This window comes from Magnolia sinica, chromosome 1 (genome assembly GCF_029962835.1).
Source record: "Magnolia sinica isolate HGM2019 chromosome 1, MsV1, whole genome shotgun sequence".
Lineage (NCBI taxonomy): Eukaryota > Viridiplantae > Streptophyta > Magnoliopsida > Magnoliales > Magnoliaceae > Magnolia > Magnolia sinica.
The window spans coordinates 14,113,006-14,126,284 of NC_080573.1; the positions used below are offsets into that span (position 1 = coordinate 14,113,006).

At 40.6% G+C, this 13,279-nt stretch overlaps 1 protein-coding gene across 1 annotated transcript in view; it reads left to right on the plus strand.

Moving 5' to 3' along the window:
• The window catches only part of LOC131240560 (starch synthase 3, chloroplastic/amyloplastic), a 70,758-nt gene that overhangs the window by 2,244 nt on the left and 55,235 nt on the right, over positions 1-13,279 (plus strand). The window contains exons 3-5 of the mRNA XM_058238854.1: positions 77-1,567; positions 10,735-10,949; positions 11,700-11,970. Of these exons, the coding sequence (XP_058094837.1) occupies positions 77-1,567; positions 10,735-10,949; positions 11,700-11,970 (1,977 nt within the window). The remainder of the gene's footprint in view (positions 1-76; positions 1,568-10,734; positions 10,950-11,699; positions 11,971-13,279) is intronic.

Below are 13,279 nucleotides of genomic sequence, written 5' to 3' on the forward strand. Positions count from 1 at the left end.
ATATGTACCTATATGTTTTTCTTTGGGTTCCTTTTTTGAATTTCTTTTCACTAAATGTTTCTTTATTCCTTTGCAGATTATCCAAGGAGAAGGCCAAGAAAGAGCTCAAATCCCAGGCCTAGTCCCAAGGGATTCATGCCGAAAACCCAGGTTGGAACAAGCATCCAGAAGAGGGACCAAAATGATAGTGGAGAAAAAGAAAGTTCTAGTCCTTCCAGTTCAAATGAATATACTGGTCCTGGAAACAAATTGACAGAAACGAAAGCCGATGCAGGTGAAGAACAGATGAGCGAATTTGTTCCAGAAACCAGCCTTTTAAGCAATCAGGTAAAAACAATAACAGACGTGTTGGGAGAAGCTCAGGAAGAAACAGATGAGATTGAAGAGAAGAAAGATGAAACACCGTCAATGGTACAGCACTCGCCTACCATCAATAGTCATGACATAGTGGAGAAGGGAACCATGGCTGGAACTGATGAGGATAAAGCTGAATTGGGTGCACCAGAAATACTCAAAAAGGTTGATGTCGTAGTGGACAAAGAACCAGACGTGGAAGAAGCATTGATGAAAGAAAAGCTAGAGACAGAAGCACGAGCAGGCAATGAGACATTGATGAAGCAGAAGCTAGAGATGGAAGCACGAGCACGAGCACGCGAGGAGGCATTGATGAAATGGAAGCTGGAGATGGAAGCACGAGAACGCGAGGAAGCATTGGTGAAAGAGAAGCTGGAGATGGAAGCACGAGCACGCGAGGAAGCATTGATGAAACAGAAGCTAGAGATGGAAGCACGTGCGCGCAAGAAGCTGCTTGAGGAACTTGCTGAGGAGAACTTTTCGGTAGGGAATAAGTTGTTTGTTCATCCGCAAGTTGTGAAACCTGACCAAAGTATTGAAGTGTTCTTAAACAGAAGTCTTTCCACCTTAAAAGGTGAATCAGATGTTTTGATAATGGGAGCCTTTAATGATTGGAGATGGAAATCTTTTACTAAAAAGATGCAAAAGACTGATCTTAAAGGGGACTGGTGGTCTTGTCAGGTTGACATTCCTAAGGAAGCGTACAACATGGATTTTGTTTTCTTCAATGGGGGCGATGTCTATGAGAATAACAGTTCGAAAGATTTCTTTATACCAGTCGAAAGTGGAATGGATGCATCTGCGTTTGAAAATTTCTTGCTGGAGGAGAAACGAAGGGAACTTGAAAGGCTTGCAGCCGAGGAAGCTGAAAGGGAAAGACAGGCTGAAGAGCAGCGGCGGTTGGAGGCAGAAAAGGCTGCAAGTGAAGCTGATAGAGCGCAGGCTAAGATGGAGATTGAGAAAAGACGGAAAATATTATTTCAATTAATGAAAAAGGCTGAGCAGTCTGTTGATAATGTATGGTATATAGAGCCTAGTGAGTTCAAAGGTGAGGACATGGTGAAATTTTATTACAACCGGAGCTCTGGCCCACTTGCCCAGGCAGAAGAGGTTTGGATTCACGGTGGGCATAATAACTGGAAAGATGGATTGACTATTGTGGAAAGGCTTATCTGTGCTGAGAAAGACTCGGGTGACTGGTGGTATGCAGATGGTATGTGTCAATTCCAATTTTCGTTCAAATTTTGATTAGTTTTTCATCTATACCCATGCAGCATATCATTCACCTTATTACAGACAAGTTCCCATTGGAGTATGTGATTGTGTTAGGCATGTACAAGATACAGACAGCTTGCCGGTCTCACCCTACCATAAATGGTTCATGGCCCAATAGTTGGACTGATCCAACAATCTTAAGTAGTTGATTTGAGGAAAAGAATGACAGTTTCCCTTTCAGGGATCTGTTTGTATTGCATGATCAGGATTTCCAATTCGCCTGAATTTTAGGCCATTGGCAGTTAATGGTGGGGGCTGTTGGATTAACAGTCTGGATATTCTCCACTTTTGCTACATGCTCCTCTGAGAGCTTGTATCTCTTAAGGGCATGTACCAAACCATCTGCAGTTAGCATCCCTCTTTTGGGGACGACATTTCTTCCACCTTGTTGGCCTTTTCTTATAGTGTTTTAAATAGCGGCGGCATGTTGTGTAGCGTTCAACCCTTTGTAGCATGTAGTGTGAGTTACACGATACTTCTATTTTTTAATTTAAATATAGAAAAAATATGATAAATAGTAAGAAAGAAGCAAAAAATATCAGAATGCCTAAAAGATTATTAATTTTTTCAAGTATAAGCATATTCAAATAAGTTATTAATTATCATTTATCAAAAGCCAATCCACATATAAAGTCATAAACCAAATCAAATAATTATCACATCAATAACTTTCTAAGCAAACCATTTTAATTTTTTTAATCAAACCACTTTATTTAATAATGTCTAATTGAAACCACAAGTCACAACTTACAAGTATGAAAATAAATAAAAATCCTATAGGTTAATAGTATTAAGTACAATAAAGGTGTCATCTATACAAAAAGGGGTTTTCGAAAACTCTCTTTTGAAATCCTTTTTCTTTTAAGTTTAGTTTCAAAGGTTTTTCAGCGTGTGAGTTTCACACTAACTTTAACAAAGGTTCACCATGATTTTAAGTGAAAGTAAACAAAGAAAGGTTTGGTTTTAACTTCGCATTTAAAGTTTTTTTTTTTTTTTTTTTTAAATATATTTTTTATAATATGAATTCTACACCAATTTTAACAAACAAAACTAAAAAAATAAAAATAAATGTTCTCATCACTCTTCAAAAATAAAAAAAATAAACAAAAAATACACTGTAGCGTACGCTACAAACCCTACATGTTACGTACCTGACCCCTGTAGCATACACTACAGGGGATTTATGCTATTTAGCTACACTACGAACGCTATTTGAAACACTGTTTTCTTATGATCATGCCATCAGTCACCAGTTTACATGTTTTTTTCCTGCTAAAAGGTGGGCTGACAAAGAATGCATAGTCATTTTAGCTGAAAAGGGTGCATTCCCCCAACAGTCCCCCCCCCCCCCCCCCATGGGACTATTCCAAGGATGACTGGATCTAATTGTTACCAACTTGATCATGCACACTTGAGTTCTTGGAAACAAGCCTTTCCAAATTCCTATGGGCAAGACTAATGTAGGGGCATTTTCACACCAGGCTTGAGTGGGGTAACCTGTGGGATGCGGGGACACACTCGGGGTGGGTGGCCTGTATGAGGCGGGTGGCTCGTGTGAGGCGGGCCCTACTCGTGTGAGGTGGGTGGCTCGTATGAGGCAGTACTATTGTTCGAATTATCTCCGATAGTATCTTTATCTCCAGCTTAGCAATACCGATAACACTATCTCCGATCGTATCTTTATCTCTAGCTCAACGATACCGATAACACTGGTAGCGATACCGATAACGCTGGTAGTATCGAAAATTCCAGGTATTAGCCATGTATCACTAAGTATCACCAACGTGTCAATATCACTAATGTAATCGTCAATATTTTCAACTATGCAAATTCTAAGTGTCGCTTGTATTGCCAATGCATCAATATCGCCAATGTATCGCCAATATTTTTGACTAAGTAAATTCTAGGTGATGCTTGTATCATAAGTGTATCGATGATATTTCAATAATATCACCAATGTATTGATATCATCAGAATTTTGTTTATTAGAAAAAGAAAAGAAAAGAAAAATTCAATTTTTTTCATGAGCACATGCTTGTATGTAGTGTTCAATTTGTCATTGATAATATTAATAATATCTTGATATTATTGATATCGCAACATGCGCGATATTAAGACCACAATCTTTCATTTCCTTTCCAATTATTGATGATTTTTTGGTGAAATATCATGTGTTGTTGATATTTTGCAATATCGATAGATGTTTGGATGAAAGGTTGGATGGTTAAATATGCTGGATGGAATGGTTGGACTGATTTCTTAAAACAACACATGCTTTTAAGGCTCCATTAAATGAAAACTTATTATATATGCATTTTTTTACAACTTTTTTTTTAATTTCTAAATATGCAAATATGTACATTTAACATATCCTAAAATTTCGCTGAAAATTTCACCGTTTTCCCCATGTTTTCCTGCATTTCTAGTTATCAACGATATTATCGGCGATATCGATATTGTTTCTATATCCCTGGTCAGCGAAACTTGTAGCGATACCAATACTTCGAACACTGGGCAGTACCCATTTTTTTTTTTGTTAGCTTGTTAGTACACCCCACTCTCAGTTCACACATCACTGTTAGTCACTCTCATTAGGGAATTGATACCAAGACCTCAGTGTTGAAATGAGGTATCTTTCACTCAGTCTACCACTTCAGCTATGAGGCAGTGCCCATGTGATGGGTGGCCCACGAGGAGGTTTGGCCGAGGTAATAACCCAAGCGATGTGGGGCCTGGGCTATGAGATAAAGGGATTCATTCGCCATGCTCTATCAGTTCGAGCAAGTGGTTAATTGTCATGCATCAAGGACGCAATCAAACGACAACTTTTTTGGGTATCCAATGTAGCGCCCTGGAAATCGGGGGTCGCGCATACACTCGACTCCCGAGTTCCCGAGTGTCACTTATAACCGATTTTCCTTAATATGCATTTAATCGGGTTTAAATGCGCAGCCTGGAGTTCCTGGAACATGAAGCACAACCGCACCTGTCGTCTGAAATGAAAGAGAACTAGCATATATATATATATATACACACACATATGCATGCCTGAAAAAAATAAAGGGTCGCACATGGCATCACCCAACAAAATTACAAAAGAATAATATGTCAAAAAGAATAAAGTTGAGCCCTCTGCGCTGCGATCCAACGTGCCATCTACAGGTCCATGAGGGCCCGTACATCAGCTGGAAGTAAGAGAACTTGTCCTCCTCCTCGAGGCTCGCATCGCCAGGCTCCACGAAGTCTGTATCACCTGCATCTATGAACGGGTCTGGTTGGTGTTTTAAAACACCGTCCCAGAGTGGGAGTGAGTGATCAACTCAGTGGGTGCTATTAGCCATAAGTTGTAACAAGCATCAATTATAATAAGAATTTAATGAAAAACAATCATTCACAAACACCTAACTAATCTTATTAATGCACATGCATGGTAGATGATATGATGTATGCCCTCGCCACAATTCTCCCTCAAGCGACTCCGTCTAACGATCGCGTATGTCAACACTCCCTCAGAGCGACCTCGACTGCCGAGTCGCCAACCTAGCTAATGTCGTGCAATGATAATGTTAACCGGGTTCTTAATTAAGTCCATTCATTCAGCAGATTTGGGAATCTGATACACCCCACGTATCAAATGCCCTGAACTAGTTGCGAGACCAAGGCCCCCCAATGTGTGAGGCCGAGATCTAGCGATCCTTGACCCCGTCGGGTTTCCCCCATCCCCGACTTCAAACACATGGGGGGTGCTAAATGTGGGATCGCTCGCCGTCATTACGGGGAGGCGCGTCACCCTAGCGTAGGCCGACAGCTCGGACACAGTGTCCCATTCCACCATGCCCGGCTCACGAGACTGTGGATCAATATTCCATCCGTTATCGATGGGCTACAACGGTGGTAGGGTGTTCCAGTTTCCATACATATGTGAGCAAACAAGGTTAACAAACTAGGTGAGTCAGCCAGTGGACTAAACCGCACGAGCCCAGGCGAGTATGTGGCGGAACGACATCGGGTACAAGCGACCCATGTAGTCTAACTACTGCCGCTCACACGTACTCGCCTAAACCCATGGGTTTAGCTTCAAGGTGGTCCTACCAACGGAACCACCTTCGCTCTCCTCATGTTCCTGACTAACCCAAGGGTAGGAATAGTGACTCATAGGATGCCAACTACCAATGTAGCATCAAGCATATTCAACACCATGTTCACATGTTGCTCAACATACAATTCAAATTTCTCTAGCAAACAAACTATTAATATCATGAATAAGGTGTATGTGTGTGGTGTGGGTTGGTGAGGAAGTTAAGCACTTCCTACACCTCAAGGGATCAATCACATAAGAGCAAATGAATCATACACAATATGAAGCAACACATATGAGAAAAAGAAATCAACCAAACATGAGCATGTAATCATCCATACACTAGATCATGAGAGAGGCAAGATTAACATCAAAGAGAAATAAACATACAATTCATATAATTCCAACAACGTATCATCCCTAGGTTCCTCTAGATTTTTCCATACAACATATCAAGCAAACAAAATCATTAAACTCCAACTATAATTGGTGTTAGGCCACCTAAGGATAATAGTCCGCACCTTAAGGGGAGATTTCCATTCTTTGAGATCTTAGGGTTTGGGGATTTGGGTAAAACCACCATTTCCTAAATCAAAATCAAGAAAGACAACATTAATGTCTAGAAATCTACACTAATTTATTCTATTGAAGGGAAATATACCATTCTTACCTCCGCTTCTTGGCATGGGTGGGTTTGGTGGAGGTTTTCTTGGAGAATGGGTAGATAGTTGCAAGGTTGAGCTTCCTTGGGCCCCACCTCCTACCACATACTCCTTTCCTTTCTTCTTCCTCTCTCTTTCTCCTCCTCCCTTTTCTCTCTTCTCTCCTTCCTTCTCTAGGGCAATTTCGTATGGGGAGAAGGGTGCCTCAAATGAGGCCCCTTTATAATGCCAGATTTGGTGGAAATGGCCCCAAGTGTTGAGTTTTTACTATACTAACCCTATGAGAGAGTTTTTCTAGCCTCTAGAGCCCACTATGGGGTGTACAAGTCGATATACACCGCATAATAGTTAGCCTTAATGATGATCTATGTATGGATACGATCGGCCCGCCATTTGGATGCGCCGATCGACAGATATGATTAGAAACCTGTTCAACGGTCACCGATGGTCGATCGGGGCCGCGGTTATACGGATATGAGTAGGAAAATATCCTTAATCCACGTGTGAAGTTTGGTCGCAAACAGACAGTCCGAAATCCTCAACTTTGCATAAGAGTGGACGACTCAATTCACTTAAGTTCCAACTCATTTCTTTAGGGTATTTGCGCTTCTCATGCACTCATCCTTTAGCTCAAGTTGAGCAGTTCTGGACAGTACCCAAGTCCGATTCCCCCGATGGACGTCAAGCCCAGTAAGATGGACATTATTTTATAGTTTTGGAACTAGTGGCTCACCAACGAGCGGTGTAAAGCTTGTTTGGAGAATCGGGGAAGTTCTGGTGGCCCTCTGGCCATGAAACTAATAGGATAGGTGCTCCATGGCTCGATGAAGGGCCATGCAAAATTTGGGGACGATCGGATATGTGGTTTGGTCGCACGGGTCCGATTCGCGATCAACGGTCACCGTGCCACGATCGGGACCCAGATTTTGTGGGCGGGCGTAGAAAAATATATTAGACCCTCATCGTAAATTATGAAGAAATCCGACGGCTGAAATGTCTTACATCTCAGTTTTATTTACCCGTGTCAGATTCCAATTCTGGCATTGGTGGGGCGCATCTGGCAAGTGCCAGATTCCACTTCTGGGTGTCCACTGGGTCCGTGGTCCACGATGGTCTCCAAGCCCAGTGAGATCTATGCTCCCCTAAATTTTTATAATTTTCTGACCTTCCAATGTCGCGGTATATCCTGCACGGGCTGTCGCTAGGTGTTAACGGCCATCTGGCTTGGAGGCCCACACCAGGTTCTATCAGGACCCGTCTAACCTATTCAATTGGGCTAGTCTTGGTCTAATTTATTTGTGATACCTTACTAAGAGTGGCTTAAACAAACGGTCCTGTGGGAAATCCTACGTGGACGCCCCAGGACACTGTTCTGGTTGGGCGGGACGTTACACTACACCTGATGTTCAAGTGATCGGGCGGATTCATTGGCTTCCTACGGCTGATTAATCGGACTGGTGCGGCTCTTTACTGGTACCACCCCTGTATACACTGACATTGAGTGCTAATGGTTATTAAGTAATATTTAGGTTAATTAAATAAAATTAAAAAAAATAAAAATTGATGGATTTTTGGAAATCCAAAACAGTGAAAATCCAGGATGTTACATCCAATGTGATTGAATTACTATATTTCAGGAAGAACTGAATGCAACTCAAGTTGTAAGTCTCTTTACATCCACAGGAATGACACACATTAATTATCAGTTAGTATTTGCAGTGAATCAGAATGTTTGAAGTTTTGATTCTGTAACCATCAGAAGGCCTATTTTACAGGATACCATGTGCATGGAACTGTTAACATGACAAATTCAATCAAATAAACTAATGTGAAGATTTCATTCTTCATCTATTATTCGTGCATTGGTAGCTTCTACTTATGCACTGGTAGCTTCTACTTAACAGCTCCCATGTCCATGTTTGTTTGTTCTTAAGTGGCTTCAGACTAATTTTGGGCCTCTCTGATGGGGAGGCTAGTGAAGCAGAGGCATGACCACTTTGGGAAGCCTTGAAGATTTTCTAGAAGGATTTCTCTTGCTCATTGATTGTGGTATTTGACCAAGAAAATGTCATTGCATGGGTGTCCTCAGGGCAGCCTGAGCCATGGAAGTTGAGATTCCTGTTTAAGGCAGGATTTTTCCTCCAAGTTAAAAATTTTGTTTTCCATTTTATGGAAAATGCAAATGGCATTGCAGATGCATTGGTAGATAGGGATGCTAGCTGTTTGGGTCTTTTCTGTCAGCCCACCCTCTCTTAAAAAAAAACAAATACTGTCTTTAGCCTAAGCGAATCTGTGGAGACTAGTGCCCATGTGTGCATGTGTCCAAAGAGTGTTTCATGGCAGTCGAACATGGAAAGATGTTGCTGAAATCTCAAGGTGTTTCATTCATTATCTCATTGTTTGCAACCAATGTTCGAAGTATCGGTATTGCTACAAGTTTCATTGGCCAAGGATACGGAAACAATATCGATATTGCCGATAATATTGTTGATAACTGAAAATGCGGGGAAACATGGGAAAAACGGTGGAATTTTCAACGAAACTTCAGGAGATATTAAAATGTACATATTTGCGTATTTAGAAATAAAAAATTTGCAAAAAGAATGCATACATAACAAGTTTCCATTTAATGGGGCCTTAAAAGCATGTGATGTTGAAAGAAATAACTCCAACCATCCCATCCGGCCTGTTTAACCATTCAACCTTCCATCCAAACATCCTATCAATATTGCAAAGTATCAACAACACATGATATTTCACCAAGAAAACATCAACAATTGAAAAGGAAACGAAAGATTGTGGTCTCAATATCGTGCATATTGCGATATCAATAATATTGAGATATTATCAATATTATCAATGACAAATTGAACACTACAAACAACCATGTGCTAATGAAAAAAATTTGAAATAATTTTTTTTCTAATAAACAAAATTTTGATGATATCACTACGTTGGTGAAATTATTGAAATATCGTCGATACACTTAGGGCCTCTTTGGCCTGGTAGATTAAGAGGGATGGGATGGATTTTAAGGTAATGATGGTGGTGTCAGTGGATTGGTTTAAGATCCATGGGATTGCTATATCCTGGGACAAGTTCACCGAGTCTGTTTGGCACGCCCGGCGTATCCCGGTATTTTACCTTCCAATCCCTTCCAATCCATCCAACCAAACACGCCCCAGGCACGATTGTACGGGATTAGGAGGGATGGGATCAATTTTAAGGTAATGATGGTGATGTCAGTGGATTGGTTTAAGATCCATGGGTTTGCTATATCTCGGGACAAGTTCATCGGGTCTGTTTGGCTCGTTTGGCATATCCCGAGATTTTACCATCCCATCCCTCCTAATCCCATGGGATTCGTCCGGCCAAACACGCCCTTATGATACAAGCATTACCTAGAATTTACATAGTTGAAAATATTGTTAATACATTGGTGATATTGATGCATTGGCAATACAAGCGACACCTAGAATTTACATAGTTGAAAATATTTGCGATTACATTAGCGATATTGATATGTTGGTGATACTTAGCGATGCATTGCTAATACCTAGAATTTCCGATACTACCAGCGTTATCAGTATTGCTACTAGTGTTATCGGTATCGCTGAGTTGGAGATAAAGATAATATCGAAGATATTTCGATAATATCAGAGATAATTTGAACAATGTTTGCAACTAAACCTCATCTTTACATTTTGTTTGCGGAGTATAGCAATTATTGCTATGAATTCCGCAGCAACATATCACCATCTATAGCTTAATTTATTTTTTTGGGATTTTCACAGGAAAATTCTTCAGGAATTCTGATTTTACGAAATAATGCCTCTCCATGAATCAAAATATCTGGGAGGTTCTTTTCCCCCCCACACACACGCACAAGTTATATCAGTGAAGAATTGTGGGGCTCATATGGTATGTGTGTGACATCCAACATATGTAGCAGAGCATGATGATCACCCAAACAAAAAATATGGCTGACCAAATCATTGGGTGGAGTCACTCGAGAATTTGGATATTTTTAGGTCGTGTGTGTGTGTGTGTATTAGTGCGGCCCACTTAGTGATTGGATAAACGAGAATTTTTATTCGCTTGGTCTTCATGGTGGGGTACATTTGTTGGATGAGTAGGATGTCATACACATGCCAATTGGGCCCACAATTTTCCACTTCCACTTTCAACATAAAAATAAAAATAGAGGCATTTTGATAATATCACTCCTCAAAAAGCACCACTTGGGATTTCCAAATCGTGGAGGAACAATTTGGTGAAATCCAAATTAGAGAGGAATTTTGAGTCCCCCCCCCCTTTTGAATCACTACAATGCGCAACTTATACAGATTTTTTTCTCTTTCATAGTTGTTGTGCCTGATCGATCCCTCGTCGTGGATTGGGTTTTTGCTGATGGACCACCACAAAGTGCCAAAGTGTATGACAACAATAACTATGAGGATTTCCATGCAACTGTTCCAAATCGTATACCTGAAGAATTGTATTGGGTTGAAGAAGAGCACCAGATATACAAGAGACTTCAAGAGGAGCGAAAGCAAAGAGAAGAGGCTATACGTGCAAAGGTTAGTTTTAAATTTAGGTCATGGACATGGTCATCACTACCTAATACTTTCAAGACATTGACAAATAAGATCAGGCTTCCACTGTATATCCTGTCAGTTTCTAGTAGAACTTCCAGCGGTTGTTCATCTTTGAGGAATTGTATGATCCTCGGCCTGTGAATGTGTCTCGTATCCTTGGGCTTGAGGTTTTACAAGTGGGGCCCATGGTTTGGTGATTCAGATTGTTCATCTTTGAGGAATTGTATGATCCTCGGCCTGTGAATGTGTCTCGTATCCTTGGGCTTGAGGTTTTACAAGTGGGGCCCATGGTTTGGTGATTCAGATTGTTGATATGATTGCCCCCACCATGGGTAGTTTCAATTGAGTGCCCACAAATTTCCCTGATGGCATAATACTTGATCAATGGTCTGCCTCTAGAAAGAAGTCTTGCAATGGTCCACATTAGATGAAGGAAAAGCTAAAGATTGGACGGTTGGGATCTTAATGTAGGAGGTTTTGGCTTGGTCCAAATTTGGCAGCACCCATTGGATCAAAGGTCTGAATCAGTGAAAGTGGCCTCTGCAACTCCACTTGTCTGGGCTTGAGCCCATGGATACCGTAGATGCCCTTGAGCTGATGATCATGTAATTTCTTTTCATGTTTTGTTCTTTCAATTTCAATTTCAATTATTCATCTGAATTCTGTTTCTGTTCAGCTTCAGCTGTATCATGAGAAAGCTTTTGTTCTTTTTCTCTATTTGTGTTCCTACAGGCTGAGAAAACAGCACGCTTGAAAGCTGAAGCAAAGGAAAAAACCATGAAAATGTTTCTGTTGTCACAAAAGCATATAGTCTACACCGAACCGCTTGAAGTCCGTGCGGGAATGACTGTTACAGTTTTCTATAATCCTTCCAACACAGTACTGAATGGGAAACCTGAAGTCTGGTTTAGATGCTCCTTTAACCGTTGGACTCACCGCAATGGCCCATTGCCACCTAAGAAGATGACACCAGCAGAAAATGGTCCTCATGTCAAAGTGACTGGTGAGATTTTCTGCATATGCGAATGAACTTTTATCTGTACTATTTGATGGGGAAGCTGCTACCTTACTCGGGGACATTCTTTCTTGCTTCCAACTCTAAATCCTTGTTCACGTTAAGTACAAAAAGGACACACCTGTCAAAAATGTATATAAAAGAACACCTATATGTAGAATTCTTTCAACTCTCAGCTACTTGGCTTTTTTATTTTCATCTTACAGTGTGTCATTTGAACGTTTTAAATCAAGGGATTAAGCTTAGTTGTACAATCCTTCTAACTAGGTGCTGCTCCTGCTCTCACTTGCTATCTATGTATACTTGAAAGCATTTTTAAACAAATGCTTCCCCGGTCTTGCACCAAATCCATTGCTGCTTCACTTCACAGTTTGTGCAACTATTGGATTAAGTGACTTCCCATCTTTTGGCACATGGATTTCATTCGAGTGTTTATAGTATAACAAGATTAGAGAGACGGGATTCACAAAGCTGACCCAAAATAGCTACTACAAGGCTATGTTTGTGATGGCAATCTCATTGTAATGAACAAGGAAAAAGATCAGGGGAATACTCAATGTAATGAAAAAGAAAGAGATGTCTGTTGGCAGAAAAACAGCAGAAGACCCTGTTCATAAGCTAAAAAATGATGCCGAAGTTACTTCTAAAACATCCCCTTCTATCTGTTTAAAGCATTATTGAGAATCCCAAGAACTACAATTGATTTGGAAATCCTTTGAGCTGAATTAATTTGATGACTACATATCTACCAAGGCATGTCAATATCATTAAAATATATTTAGAGGTCAATATCATTAAATATATTTAGAGTAGTCAAATCATAAAAATGAAAAATAGGTCCCTTCTTTTAGAAAGAACTGGTTTCTAGAAAAAGCCCTCTTTTAATAAAGAGGAACAACTCTACTTGGCTAGTAGATTGAGTCTTGACAGAGTCGACTGAGTCCTAACTAAGCTCGCTAACTCTTAACCAAATCCAGTTTTTAATCTAGTTGACGCAATCAAAAGCAGGAGTCGTGAATGCATCCAGTAACAGAGTGGACGACAATGACGCTGACGGAACGACGATGACACTGACGAAATGATGGAATGACGCTGCGGACGATGGAACGACAACGACGGAATGACGCTGCCGACAACGATGCAAATGCAACTGACGAAAATGACGGAAACGAGAGTAGAAATCAGTTCACTTGTCGCAGAAAAATATAGAAACATTAAAAGTGGAAAACAATAGAAACAACAAAGAGGGGTAGAGATGTTGCGAGCTACCCAACACTCTTTGTTAGAGAATATCCAC